The following is a 15,586-nucleotide window of genomic DNA, read 5'->3' as shown; positions in this document are numbered from 1 at the left end:
TATCCCTACTAGATCCTGCAAACGGAGAGTATCTATATGAGCTAACAAAGCTCAGTAAGGATCTCGAAAAAATATCGAGATTTGCAAATATTGTTCTACTATATATATAAAATATCATGTCGCATAGGAGCAATCAAAGTTAACGTAAAACACACACATATCTCGGTTTCCGGTTAGCATCGTGAACTATTTAAAACATTTTATCGGATCCGACGAGAGATTAACTTTTGTACTTAGATAATAAGATATTATTCTGAGCCCGTTTTGGTGGAATCAAACCACCGAACTATGGTATCTATGGTTGGAATACCGGCCCCCCGTATCCCTTCTTATTATTTCTAAGTATTCCATCAACCTCCCCAAATTATTTTTGTTAATTACAAAAGTGGCAAGAAAGAAGTGATGAGAATTTCACATAGGCACCCAACAGTACTAATAATTCACAACAACCATCAATAAATCCAACCAACAAGAGACATCACAAATATCAATCAAGTGACCAACAAATACACAAACACATTATATCAATTACACAATTAGACATCTAAGCACACATGCACCATCCCTTATGCACACAAGCACACACACAACTATGCATCTACAATTTATGTATTAACAATATGTTAATACTATACTCTTACTTATGCATTTCATATATTTAAACATATGTATATACAAATACATCAAAATGACATATAGGTACATATGTATATATATAAACCGAACTATATATATATATATAGATAATTATACACACCCAAAAATTGAATATATATATATATATCTACATATATTTTAGTATACTTCTTATAAGCATACTTAAATAATGACTTTAAATTTATTAGAGGTAATAACATTATAACTAATAAAGGATATATATATATATATATATATATATCTTATAGGTATATTTACAGTAATTTACCAAGGTGTCATTACACAAAGAAAAGTATTACCAAAACACTTAAAGAAATTTCTATTCTAAATTAATTTCCATAAATATGTTTTATTCGAAAGGAAATCCGATTATTCATCCTCAATTCAACAACACATTAACAGGCAGATTTCCTATGATTTAAATAAAATCTCAGTTTTTAAATTCTTAAAAATTCGAAGAACAGCAAGTTTCTGAAAATTACAATTTCTACCCCAAAATTTCCATTTTCTTCCAACCCTTCATTTATTCAGTCGAAATAATTATTCTATTAAATCAAAAACTTCAGAAATTAAAATTCTTAATTTTAACTAAATCTAACCGATCTTTTAGAAATTTACAGATTAGTCCTCTAGCTTACTAGATCTTCACATGCATGCCCCTAATTTTACCAAAATCTGATTTTCTTCAAAAACTCATTAATAACTCAAAATTTCTCTGGTAAATCCCTTTTTAAAAAGACCTGAATCTACGGATTATGCAGTCTGATCATACATGCAATGATTTAAAATGCAAGAACCAACAAAATTAAACACAAAAATGCAAGAACAACATGAACCGAAGAAGGGGGGTGTCTTTTAGATTATTTTCCGAAATTTCTCTCTTGATACTTGATACCTCCATTTGCAGCAAGGATTTCGATTCCTTACCTGATGTTAGAAAGAAAGCTAGCCAAAAGAAAAATGCTCTTGAACCTTCAAGAGAATAACAAGGTCAGAAAAGGGGAAAAGAAGAAAGAAGCTAGAAAGTATCGGGAGAGGTTCTTTACCTTTTCAATCTTCGATTTCTAACCAAGCTATTTTGAGGGAGAGAGCTATGGAGCGTATTAGGAGGTGAGATGTGATTTCTCCCGTGAAAGGGCACCTCGTATAAATAGAGTTCTTGGAGAACTCTAGAAGGAGGATAGGATAGGGAATTCTCATGTTGGGATTTTTTTGGAGCTTGGGGTGGCTGATGGTGGTTCACGGTGGTGGTGCTGCCGAAGGGTGGAGGGAGACCAGGTGAGGAAGAAAGAGAGAAAAACAATCGGGGGAGAGAGAGAGAAGAAATCAGCCAAGAGAGAGAGAGAGAGAGATTGGTCCCTTTTTCAATTAGAAAGAGAGGCTTTTGGTTTACCACTCTTGGTTAGGGGTTGAGTGTGGGTTAGGTGCTGATTATTGAGGTCTAGACCCTAGGTTAGTATATAGGTTTATATATAAATTATACTCAACCAATATGCAATTATACACACACACACGGCTGCACACATATACACACACGCATGCACACACATACCTTCACACACATGCAGACACACACACATATATATACGTGTGTATATATATATATATATATATATATATATATATATATATATATATATATATATATACATTAAATAAATACTTATACATGTATGTATAAGCTAATTAATAAGTGTATAGTACACACATAAATCCATATTTAGCAAATAATTTATGATTTCTTTTATCATATATATTCGATAATCCACGTAGTCAAGTAATATTTTGGAAGAGTTAAACTTAATTAAAATGCATAAATTTCATATAAGAAAATTAGGAAAGTTCAAAGACGAGGGGTGTTACACACTTAGCTTTTCATTAAAGAATGCGATCGGTCTTCCTTCTTGCATCAAAACAGCACATATGCCTATTTCAGAAGCATCACACTCGATCTCAAATGTCTTCAAGAAATCTGGCAAAATCAGCAATGGGGCGTGTGTTAACTTCTCTGTTGGCGCGAGATTTCTGTTAGTGAAGATTGAAGAAATCCGCCATACGTGGAAATTAAAAATGGCAAAGATTTGTTTTTCATGTTTATTTTGGAATTAGTTAGAGTCCTATTCTTGTAATATCGTTATTAGGACTTAGATTTATTTCCATGTATTATATTCTAGTTAGGTATCTTTTGTACTTATCTAGAATAGAAGTAGAAATTGACTAGGATTCTATTACCTAGTTAACTCGATTTCTTAAGCCCAAATTAGGTTTAGGGTGATGATTTCGTGCCTATATAAGGCCCTCAACCTCATATGAGTCCAAAGGAGCTTTAAAACGAAAAATCCCAGCATAAAGGCTTTGAAGGGTGCAGCCCATGCTGCAGCCCTGTCGGCACATCAGATGTGGCAACAAGACAGGTTTCTTCTACCAGGCCATAAAGAAGATCGGCGTTTCGGGAGAAATGCTTAAAAGATCTCGGGAGAGGTCGATCCGCCGTTTGAAGGGAGTTCAATATTGGAAGGAGTCCAAGAGTGCGGATGGAGGAATTTCTTTGACTATCAACAAGTTCGAGTCGTGTGCAAGAACGGCGTATAACATAAAGATGGAGTCTTTAGTGTTTTTATTAAGTCCTATTAATTTACACTGTAAATCTGAACTAGTGTGCAAGTCCTCTTTGATGTAGGGTACGTTTGTATGCGAACCACATTAAATTCTTGTGTTTTTTATTCTGCTTTTAGTAGGTTAATTACTGTGACAATACAAGAATTTTGTTACCACACTTAATCTCGTAACAAGTAATATGTCTCAACAGAACGAGTGGATTTTCATAGGCATTTAAAATCAACATTCTCCTTAATTTCTCGGAATGATTCCTCTTGTGCTTCTCCCCACTTGAATGCCTCGTTTTTTCTAGATAACTTCATTCATGGGTGAAGCGAAGGTGATAAAGTTCTTCAAAAACCTCATATAAAAGCTAGCAAGTCCATGAAAGCTTCGAACCTCCGTCGCACTTCATGGTCTCGGCCAATCCCTTATGGCTCGAACCTTTTCCTCATCCATTTGTATTCCTTGTGCACTCACAACAAAACCAAGAAAGATAAGTTTATCCGTGCAAAGCATACACTTTTGAAAATTAGCGAAAAACTTTTATATCCTAATTTCATGCAAAAAAAGTTTTAGGTGTATAACATGCTCATCTATATTCAAACAATAGATAAGAATGTCATCAAAGTAAACAACAATAAATTTCCCAATGAAAGCCCTCAAAACATGATTCATTAACCTCATGAAAGTACTAGGTGCATTTGTTAACCCAAAAGGCATAACTAACCATTCGTATAATCCATATTTAGTTTAGAAAGACGTTTTCCATTCATCCCATTCTTTCATGCGAATCTGATGGTAGCCACTTTTAAATCCATTTTTGAGAAAACCCTAACCCCATTCAATTCTTCTAACATATCATCTAAGCGAGGAATATGATGGCGATACGTCACCGTTATGTTGTAAATTGCATGACAATCCACGCACATCCTCCACTTCATGTCCGGTTTTGGTACCAAAATTACGGGAACGGCGCATGGTGGCATACTCTCTCGCACGTGTCCCTTCTCCATGAACTCCAAAACTTTTCTTTGAATCTCCTTAGTCACCTCGGGGTTGCATCGATACGCTGACCGATTTGGAATAGATGTGTCGGGTAGAAAGTCAATTTGATCCTCAATCCCTTTAATAGGTGGCAATCCGTTTGGAAGTTTGTTGGGAAATACATCTTCGAAATCCTGTAGAAGAGAAAAGGTAGAACTGAGAAGAGAAGAGGTATCATGGTTAGCAAGATAAGACTCTTTGTACAGGAGTACAAACATTGGCTTATGAGAATATAAAGTTTCCCTCACATCACTTGCTCTTGCATAAATACCCTCTTTTTTTCACAATCTCTCTATTTTTTTTATTCTCTCTTTTGTTCATAAGAACTTCTTGAACTTATCGGAGAATTATGTTGTGTTCATCGACTTATCAAACAATCTTTCACAATTATTTGTGGTGTCTTCATATACCAAGGTTATTTCCTCTCCATTGGAAAAGGCTCAAGGTTCGACCTTCATCGAAACCTCAAGTGGACGATGTGGGTTTGATATCGAAGAATTAATATGGGGTTTTGTCACATGTTGGCAAGGTTCATATCATTTGGTAGTCAAAGCCAACTTCCATAAGGTTTTGTCTATCTTTTTATCTTATTTGTTTCTTCGTTCTAGGCTTTCTTGTGTTCTTTCTTCGATCTCCGTCTTGTTATTTGAAACAAAACCCAAAGAAATTCGAATTTGTTCTTTGTTTAAGGAAGTTCCTTCAAGTCCAATTTACGGATAATTCAAAAAAAACAAAGAAAAACAAAAAAAGAGATTCAGATCTCGGAAATTGCAAAAAAAAAATTAAGAAGGAGAGTTTCTACTAGATTTACTTTCCTTGGAGATCTAGTTGTCTTATCTCGTTAAGATTCCCACTTATCTTTGATTCTTTCACTACTTTTCTAACTAATTTAGGTCACCTTGAGGAACCTTATTTAATCCAATTTCCTTATACTCTTATATTGTTTAATAATTTTGTGATTTGCTGCCACTCCGATCTTGATAAAGAAGATCAAATCAAAGATATAGAACTTGAGTGGAAAAAGGCAGGAGTGGTGAGATTATTAGAGGAAAAAAGCCGAATAATTTGAGTGTAAACACGAGAGTTGAGTGATTAATATTTCAAGTGATACACGTGGGGTCATATATATATATATATATATATATATATATATATATATATATATATATATATATATATGTATATATATATATATGTATGTATATATATATATATATATGTATGTATATATATATATATATATGTATGTATATATATATATATGTATGTATATATATATATATGTATATATATATATATATATATATATATATATATATATATATATATATATATATATATATATATATATATGTATATATATATATATATATATATATATTTTATTTTATTTTTTTATTTTATTTTTAATTTTTTTTTGTGCTAACTTTTGTTTTGTGTGAAATCATGTCTAAAGAGTCAACGCATTCCGAAGGGGATAAATAATATGTCAACTTAGAAGAACTCAAACGAATCGGTGCGAGGTTAACAAATTTTGAGGTTTCCAAACAAGAACAAAATCGCGCACCCCCAATGATACCGAGACGAGGATGATTCATGCCTAGGAAATATGAAGAATATTATGAAGATGAGCATGATGATGAAGGCCAAAATATGGAGATGGGAAATCGGCAAAGAGGCCGAGACCGAGATAGAGAGGACAACAACTTGAGCAATATAAAGGTGAATATTCCAGCCTTTCAAGGAAAGAACGATTCCAACGCATACATTGAGTGGGAGAGGAAGATGGATTTTATATTTGAATGTCACAACTACTCAGAGAATAAAAAAGTCAAATTGGCGACCATTGAATTTGTGGACTATGCTTCAACTTGGTGGGATCAATTCATGTCGCCTAGGAGAAGAAATCGAGAACCACCAATTACTACATGGCAAGAGATGAAGCATGTTATGAATGTTTTGAAGAAGATATGTCTTCGTAAAAAAAAAAAGAGATAAAAATGGAAAAATCGAATGTTATTTTTTTTTTAGAGTTCCTTCCCACCCAAGTTAGGATTTGTTAGTGTCAAAAAAATAACTTTGATCATGTCCAAGAAAACCGGTTGCAAAGGAGAAAGAGTTGAGAAGCGTAGGATGTCGGCAATGGAGAAACGCGTCCAACCCTTATTTAAAGAACTTGAGGGAATCCACGCTCGATTGGAAGGACTTGAAGCGCAAGCATACGAGTTTAAAGAGGCTATTCGAGTGTCCTTGGAGAAGAAAGGCTTGAATAGAATGTTTGAGATGTCTATGGTTTGGAATTAGAAGAAAAGTAAAAGGAAATTCGTGGAGCAAGTCGAATTTCATGCATCCCGAAAGTCTCGTATGTTTCTGGCAGAGTTTACCATTCGGCTTATAACTCTCTCATATAACATCAAATTAAGGTGATTCAAATTGTTATGGAAAGCCAACTGGAAGTTCTACAACTTCATGTGAGAAGAGAGAGATTCAAAGTGTAAGAGTATCTTAATCGAGCTTCAAGTGCATGCATGTGCACAACCAAATGTTTTCGCGAGTTTAGAAGGGTCATCGAGATGTCGACTTGAAGATCAAGTTATTTAATTTAATTCTACACATTTTTATTTTAGTATTTATTATTTTAGAGTTCTTAATGCTTAGAATTTTCTTATTTATTAGTTTCGTAACTATAGTTTTGGTAGGAGTCATTTTCCTTGTGAAAAAATAGTCTTTTTAGCACTTATAAATAGGTTGCCAATATGGCCTTTTATGAGGGACGAATTTTGATTATTAAATAGAGATTATTCTCTTTCGTTCTCTACGAACTTTTTCGAACATATCGGAGGATTATGTGCGTTCACTCTTGTTAGAATCCGAGAGGATTCTGACTTTATTTGCAACACGTGTGAAAACGTGTTTTCTCAAGCTAGGGAAGTTTTCCTATTGCTTTAAACTCTTATTTTGTCATTAATTTATTTAATATTGTGAGTCATGTGTGAACAAGGAATTTCCTTGACAAAGACTTTCCTTATCTCACAACTCTTATTCCCTTACGTAAAGATTGAATATTAACCTAATGGGCTTTAATCTTTTGTAGGGCTCTTTTATTCAACAAAGGAAGTATAACTAGATGAGCACTAGCGTATTTGTCAGTGTGCCTTTTTGGAGAGTATCGAGAGAAAAATTCACATAGAAAATATTATTTGCTCTCGTGTTTATTGCTCCATTGTGATACGTGATAGAAAATATATCCGCTTCAAGACTTTGTGGTGAAGACACCAAGATTCAAGGATTATCACAAGTTTGCTTCTTCTATACAAAAAGAAGATCGGTTCTTCGGGAGAGGGGCTCAAACAGATCTCGGGAGGAGATCGATACGCCGACTGAGGGATTCAGCATTCAAGGGAGTTCAACCGTGCGGAGCAAGGGACGTGCTGCAAATTGAAGATTTATAATTCAGCGTAGTATACAAGAACGGCGTCAACAAAGAGGGAGTCTTTGTATTTTTATTAAGTTCTACTATTGTATTCGTAAAACTAAAAATTAGTAAATTTTATTATTTGCAGGTCCCCGTGGATGTAGGGTACAATTGTATCCGAACCACATTAAATTTGTGTCTCGTTTATTTATGTTTTTACAAATTGTTTCACGAATTGTTGCAACATTTCACGCAACAGTAACGGAAAACTGAATCTGACACAAATAATTTAATATGCACGAATTAAATTCTATCAATTGGCATCAAGAGTCTGTCACTAGATACACTTAGTGAGATTTTGGGATTTAATTTTTTAATTTGTTTTGTGCAGATATGCTTCATCGTGAAGGAGAGTCTACAGTACAACCACCTCTCTTGGATGGATCAAATTACTCTTACTGGAAATTGAAGATGAAGATGTTCATCAAGTCAGTTGATGAACGAGCTTGGCGTGCTATCGTGACTGGTTGGACCCCGCCCATGGCTAAAGGAACGGATGGTATGCAAACGGTAAAACCAGAAGAAGCATGACTAATGAAGAGATATTACTTGCCAATTACAACTCGAGGGCGATAAACTCAATTTTCTGTGGAGTTGGTGACAATCAGTTCAACCTGATAGCATCGTGTGAATCAGCAAAAAGGGCATGGGAGATCCTACAAGTGACGTATGAAGGCACATCAACTGTTAAACCATCTAAGTTGCAGATGCTAGCCACAAGATTTGAGAGTCTTCATATGGAGGACGACGAGACGATTGCTGATTTTCACGCTAAACTGTGTGACATTTCAAATGAATCGTATGCACTATGTGAACAATACTCGGAAACAAAGTTGGTAAGAAAGGCACTACGTTCATTACCAGAAAGATTTGCTTACAGAGTTGCAGCAATCGAAGAAGTGAGGGATATCAATACGCTGAAGCTAGATGAACTCATGGGTAAACTGCAAACCCAAGAAATGAATTTTAGAGAAAATATTCGAGAAAAGAAAAAGGTTAAGAATGTGGCATTCCAGGCTGAAGCTTCCCATGGCATCTCACAAGACCAAACATTTCATGAGTATGACATTGATGTTGAAGAATCCTTAGCAATTATGTCAAATAACCTCGAAAGCCTGCATCAAAAGCTTGAAAATAGAGGAAGTTCCTCTCAATCAGGTAAGTCTGTTAACCCTAAAAAATTTATAAAGTTTTCTAATAATAGTTATTCTGATGATGCAAAGTCTAGGAGAATGCAATGTCGAGAGTGTGGGGGTTTTGGACATATTCAGGCCGAGTGTGCGAACACTTTGAAGAAAAAGAGGATGTCACTCACCACTGTTTGGAGTGATAAAGAGGATATTGATGAGGATGAGAACAACAAAGAAGATCAAACCACAAACTTTATGGCATTCAGTGGTACTACTCAGATAAGCAAGTGCAAAGAGACTATCGCTGAAACTGTTGCAACAGTCTGTCCAACAGAACTCAGGTATGTTGAATTATCTTCCGAAAAGAACAAGAGTCTGACTTCACCATTTAATTTTGCAGGTGACTCTGAGAGCAGTAGTGATGATGAAGAGCCAACCCTGGAAGAGATTAAAAATACATATGAAAAAATGTACCGGAAGTGGCTCGAAGTATCTGAGGTAAATAAGTGCCTTGAAAAGGATAAGCATGTTCTCATAGAGAAAAACAAGGTGTTGAAGGTAAGAATTTCTACTCTTGAGGAAATGTCTATTAAAGTAGATAAAGAAACAAGTAGTTTGCAGGCTAAGTTTACTCAGACTCAAGATGCTATTTCTAAGTTTAATTCTGGTAGAGTTACTTTGAATGAGATTTTGAACAAAAATCAGCCAAACTATGGTCGTCTAGGTATAGGGGGTAATCATCTATCTACTGATGCATCGAACCAGAAAGAAAATCCTAAAAGAAAAATCAATTTTGTTAAGCAATCCACTGTTTCACAGACTGTTGCGACAGATGCACCAACACAGCCATTTCAAAGAAAAGTTTTTTTTCCTACCTCTCATTTTTGTCATGTTCCTGGTCATATACGACCCATGTGTTTTAAGTACTTGAAGACGGTAAAAACAATAATGGGCCGCTCACCATTTTCCGCTAAAATTGATCACACTTTTGTGTCGTCTCAAAACCCAAGATAAATGTTGATTTAGTGAATAAATCTCAACAAAATATATGGGTTAAGAAATTTGATCTTAATTGTTTATCTGCCATTACTTCTTTAAAATCGTGTGATGATAGTACTAACTGTTCCAATAGTTCTGGTGACAAAGCTAGTTTGGGGAATAAAAAACTTGGTAATCTGAATTGTGATAATTTGTATATGAAAAATAAGTTTATGAATCCAATTCAGCATTCGAGAACTAAGCTTACTGATATTTGTCATTGTTTAATAAAGGGCTTGGTCGAAAAGGGGGTTGTCTCAATTGATTATGCTGCAACGGAGAATGAATTAACTGATGCTTTTGCGAAAACCCTTGATGCACAGAGATTTGATTCCTTGCGAAAATCGTTGCATGAACTGTTGCAACAGTCACTGTGTCCAGACTTGCAACTTTTAGTGGTAGGACACTTCATATGTTTTTTGCATCTCATATAGGACCTGCATTAAGCAAACTGCATATGATTGAGACAAATGTGAATTTGATACTTCGTGTTCTTCTAAACTTTGTGGGGGTAGAACTTCACCAATTCCCAAAATGATTACTTAAAAGGCTCCAACTTATTTATTTCTCTGAATAGTCTTTTCATGGTTGGATGTTTTTTATAGGGAAAAACTGCCTCTTTTAATGAGTGAAAGCTACTCTTTTGTACTACTGTTACTAATATATATATCTACAACCATTTGGTCAGTGAATAGTTCGAAGCCTTTTTTAGTCGAGTCAATAAATCACGTGGTCGAAAGCTCGCTACAAGGCTCAATTAGAAAGCCCAGGGGACTACATATTGCACGGCCAATATAAATTATATATATGGTCAGTGACTAGTTTGAAGCCTAGTTGAGTCGAGCCAATAAACCACTTGACCAAACACTCACTACAAGGCTCAATTAGAAAGCCCAGGGGACTACATATTGCACGACCACTATAATCTCATTCCTTTTAATTGATCTGTTTTTCAAGGGAAAAAACTACCATAAGACGTGTGTGTTCGCTACCTAATAAGAGCATCTTTGTGTTTTACTTGGGATTATTAAGTTTATTGGTTGCATTGGCAGTCGGATTTTTGGGGATTGCGTTTATCGTGAATGTGAACATAAATCCTAGTCACATATGTCTCTTTACTCATGTTTATTTCTCATGTTTACCTCTTGTCTTGCATTAGGCATTATTTAAAAAAAAAAAAAAAAAGGGAGAGAGAGAGAGACGGGATTTTTGTTTATGTGCCGGTTAAATTTAATTTTTTTGTTGCAGCCGGATGTATTGAGCTTACTCCTCACATTTCCACGTTTCGTATGAAGTTTGGCAAAGTCTGTAGTCTTTGTTATTTAATGTTGGATTTGATATCACTATTCTTTGATTTTCGCATTGCAATTATCGTGTGGTTTTGAGTTTGTGAGTTTGTGATTTTGTGTGCACGTTATGTATGGTGATTCTTCTCACTTACTTTCAAGATTCTCTCATCGTTTGATCTTTTTGTTAAGTGTTTGAACAGATTGCTCGACACATCAAGATCATTAGTCCATGTTGATTTATATATGCATGGTGATTGCCCAGAAAGGGGGAGAAAAGAACAGTACCGATGGCATGAACACAGGGGGAGTTCCGACAACTGTTGCTACAGTGCATCGAACAGTTGCGGGAACATTGCAGGAATGCATGAATACATGACAAATAATGAGCATTGTGAAGAGAAGTTGTTTCTGCTACTACATATCCTTTTATTTTGAAACTATGGTTTATTTACGGTTTACACTATCTGCTGAACTGTTTGATAAACTGTTGCAACAGTTTATATGTGCAGATGTTATTCTGAATTTGCTAACCCTTGCTCATGCAGGTATCATATATTTATGGGGAGTAAATGTTCTGACCAATCAATGCCAAAGGGGGAGAGTGTTAGAATCTCGGTGGGATTCTAAGTCCACAACACCAAGTGGAATCTTATGGAGATGTGTATTAATATGAGGAACATATTTTCCTTAGTTATCACATTAGATAATTTGAGACGAAATAAATTATCTCTCCATATTAATCACCTCAACGTGTATCTCCAATAGAGAAGGAATTTCAAATTTTTAATATTGTGGTTATTGTCATTAATTGGTTTCCTTGTTTGATATGGGAATTGGTTTCCTTAGTTCTTTGTTGCTCTTCCGGAGTCTTTTTATCGAGAGAAAAATTCACATAGAAAATATTATTTGCGCTCGTGTTTATTGCTCCATTCTGATACGTGATAGAAAATATATCGGCTTCAAGACTTTGTGGTGAAGACACCAAGATTCAAGGATTATCACAAGTTTGCTTCTTCTATACAAAAAGAAGATCGGTTCTTCGGGAGAGGGGCTTAAACAGATCTCGGGAGGAGATCGCTCCGCCGACTGAGGGATTAAGCGTTGAAGGGAGTTCAACCGAGCGGAGCAAGGGACGTGCTGCAAATTGAAGATTTATAATTCAGCGTAGTATACAAGAACGGCGTCAACAAAGAGGGAGTCTTTGTATTTTGATTAAGTCCTACTATTGTATTCGTAAAACTAAAAATTAGTAAATTTTATTTGCAGGTCCCCGTGGATGTAGGGTACAATTGTATCGGAACCACATTAAATTTGTGTCTCGTTTATTTCTGTTTTTACAAACTGTTTCACGAACTGTTGCAACACTTCACGCTATAGTAACGAAAAACTGAATCTGACACAAATAATTTAATATGCACGAAATAAATTCTATCAACTCTGACTTATCAATCAATGTTTCACAATTGATTGTTGCATCTTCACATACCAAGGTTTTTGCTTCTATATAAGCAACAGGTCGCGGTTCCACTCTTTGATTCCATTGGTTTTGGAGGTTTAGATCTTGCTTCCGCGTAACGTATTTGGATCTCTTAACAAGTTTTACGGGGTTCGTATTAGGACGTGAAATTTGGACAATAGCTTCACGACTCATGGATATACCATTCCTTTGAAGGAGTTGTCTATCTAGTCAGTAATTACGAAGATATTGAAGTCGGAGCAGACCTGAAATTTCAGATCTGAAAACAGTTTCAACATACGCACCGCTGCACCACCACCGCCAGTCTAATCAGTAGAAGTGGGAATAGCATCTTCTCGAGTGGGAAGTTCGAGTGTTTTTGTGCATGTTTATTTAAGCATAATTATGTCCTAGTATTGTAGTTCGTGCTTCATGAGTTTTTTTGAGTGAGTATTGTTGTGCATTGTTTTTTACGTGTATTTTTGTTCATGTTCTTATGTGCGAGTTTCTTTGCGCTTCCTTGATGCGTATTCATGTCCTAGTACTGTAGTGCGTGTTTTCGTAACTGTTTTGGCGCATGTACTTTTGCAAAAGTACTATCTGTATTGTTTTGTATGTGAATTTTTGTGCATGTTTTCATGTGTGAGTGTCTTCGTGCATGTTTGGTGATGCTTATTCAAGTACGAGTATTGTAGTTTGTGTTTTCGTTAGCGCTTTTGCGCATGCACTTTTGTTGCGACGTTTCTAATATTGTCGCCATATTGCGACGATAAAGTATCGAAAACATCGCAACATGCAAAAACCCAACTAAATAGAAAAACCCTTGCGACGAATATACAGAATCGTTGCAACATAGCAACGAAAATTAAACCAGCGTCGCAAATGTCCACAAAAACAAATTTCTTACTTGATTTGCGACGATATATTAACAAAATGTCGCATATAATAATAATTGAACTTTTAAAATGAAACCATTGCGACGGATAAAGAAATTGGCTGCATTTCTATTGAATATTTAATTTATTATTCGCGACTAAATATAGAAACGTTGCAGCTGAAAACCAAAAATTTGATAAAAAAATCGGTATTACTGCAACGAATATGTACAAATTGTTGCAACATTTTATGGAAAATTAATTCCCATTTAAACAGTTGCGATTAATATTTATAAACGTAGCAAAGGAATGGACAAAAAAAAATCATGCTTCTGTTTGGACGAAAGACGAGAAAAACATCACAATATTTGTCAAATTTATTAAAAATATGAAATTCACCAAAAAAAAATCCCGCTTTTATTTTGAGCCAGATATGAAATAATCCCACCTTATGTTCGACGAAAGTGAAACAACGTCGTAACCACTAGCCTATTTTTAATTATTGCGACGATATTTAATGAATAAACGTGGCAAGAGTTTTAAGTTAACCCTAAATTAACACATCTTCAAATCCTCTTTCCTTATTCTCTCTCTCTCTCTCTCTCTCTCTCTCTCTCTCTCTCTCTCTCTCTCTCTCTCTCTCTCTCTCTCTCTCTCTCTCTCTCTCTCTCTCTCTCTATTATGCACCCACATCGGCACTGTTGTTCCCTCCGCCGTCGTCGACGGTATCCCCGTCGTCGGCATCTCTCCTTCATTTTGATTAGTCCGAGTGTGTTTGGGCAAGTTTATTCATGCCTAGTTATGTTCGTCCTAGTATTGTACTTCGCATGTTTCATGAGCGTTTTTGCACGAGTACTATTGTGCATAGTTTTGTACGTGTATTTTTGTTCATGTTTTTGCATGCGAGTTTCTTTGTGCTTCATTGATGTGTATTCATGTCCAGGGCCGGCCCTGGACCAGGGCGAGCGGGGCCCAGGCCCAGGGCACATTTGTAAATGGGGCCCCATATTTTTAATTATATATTAGTAGATATTTTTATAAATGGGGCCCATTTGAATTCCTATTTCTATTTTCAGCCCTCATTTCTTCTGCTAACAAGAAAGACCATCATTTTTATTTAATTTTGACTTTTGAACTCCCTCCCCTCTCCACAAATGTTTTTACCCAATTTCTTTAATTTTTAAATCTCACCCCCACTTTCTCCATTTATGTCTTTTTACTCCAATTTTATTTTCTCATTGTTGAACCCGAGTATCATTTTATGTTTCTGTTTTTCTATAATTTATACTTTAATTGTTTTTTTAATCATTGTTGGTTTTTTATTTCCTAACTTTAAACTAGTTTTGTCAAAGTATTTTTTTTTCTCTAATATAATTTTATTAAAAAAAACAATTGGCTAAAAAACACTATTTCATAATGAGGCAAACCCATTAAAAAACTTGATTACCATAAAAATTTGGACCATATCTCGATTTAAAGGTCTCATCCTTGCGCAAGCCCATGCTAATCTTCTTGATACCGTCCCAATTTTATAATTTTATTATTAAATATGTTTATATTTTACATACATATTTTTCAAAAAAATCGGAGATATTGTGCTGAATCCTGTATTATTATACTTTTTTTGGGTACCGAACCCCGTAATATTTAGGGCCACAATTTTATGTTTTGCCCAGGGCCCCAAATACACCGGACCGGCCTTGTTCATGTCCTAGTATTGAAGTTCGTGTTTTCGCTACTGTTTTTGCGCATGCACTTTTGCACGAGTACTTTTGTGTATTGTTTTGTATGTGAATTTTGTACATGTTTTCATGTGCCAATGTCCTTGTGCATGTTTGGTGATGCTTATTCGTTCGTGTTTCCGTTAGCACTTTTGAGCATGCACTTTTGTGTGAGTGTTTCTAAGAAAAGTTTTGTGCGTGCATGTTTGTGCATTTTTTTTTCTTTGTGCGCCTTTTTTTTGTGCATGTTTGTTGATGCGTATTCATGCCCTAGTACTGTAGTTCGTGTTTTCATGAGCG

The 15,586-nt window shown here is 35.3% G+C and overlaps 1 protein-coding gene and 1 non-coding gene across 2 annotated transcripts; one reads left to right on the top strand and one right to left on the bottom strand.

Annotated features, from left to right (window-relative positions):
- The first annotated feature begins 8,304 nt into the window (after positions 1–8,304).
- On the top strand, positions 8,305–11,027 carry LOC148766918 (uncharacterized). The gene is made up of 2 exons (XM_088825860.1): positions 8,305–9,768; positions 10,998–11,027. Exons 1-2 carry the CDS (start codon positions 8,305–8,307, stop codon positions 11,025–11,027), a joined length of 1,494 nt encoding a protein of 497 aa, XP_088681986.1.
- Positions 11,028–15,015: 3,988 nt separating this feature from the next.
- On the bottom strand, positions 15,016–15,123 carry LOC148766917 (U6 spliceosomal RNA). The gene has a single exon (XR_016034582.1). It is a non-coding gene; the product is annotated as a U6 spliceosomal RNA (small nuclear RNA).
- Positions 15,124–15,586: the final 463 nt, after the last annotated feature.

Source organism: Erythranthe guttata, chromosome 11, assembly GCF_056151865.1.
Source record: "Erythranthe guttata isolate IM_541 chromosome 11, IM_541, whole genome shotgun sequence".
In the NCBI taxonomy this organism is placed as follows: domain Eukaryota; kingdom Viridiplantae; phylum Streptophyta; class Magnoliopsida; order Lamiales; family Phrymaceae; genus Erythranthe; species Erythranthe guttata.
Note: the sequence above shows the minus strand (reverse complement) of the source record. Positions and strands in the feature narration are given on the sequence as shown.

Coding starts and splice junctions, on each gene's coding strand:
- LOC148766918 (XM_088825860.1), top strand. CDS start 8,305: ATGACTAATGAAGAGATATTACTTGCCAATTACAACTCGAGGGCGATA. Junction 9,769..10,997: donor CACAGCCATTTCAAAGAAAA/GTTTTTTTTCCT, acceptor TTGCATTGGCAG/TCGGATTTTTGGGGATTGCG.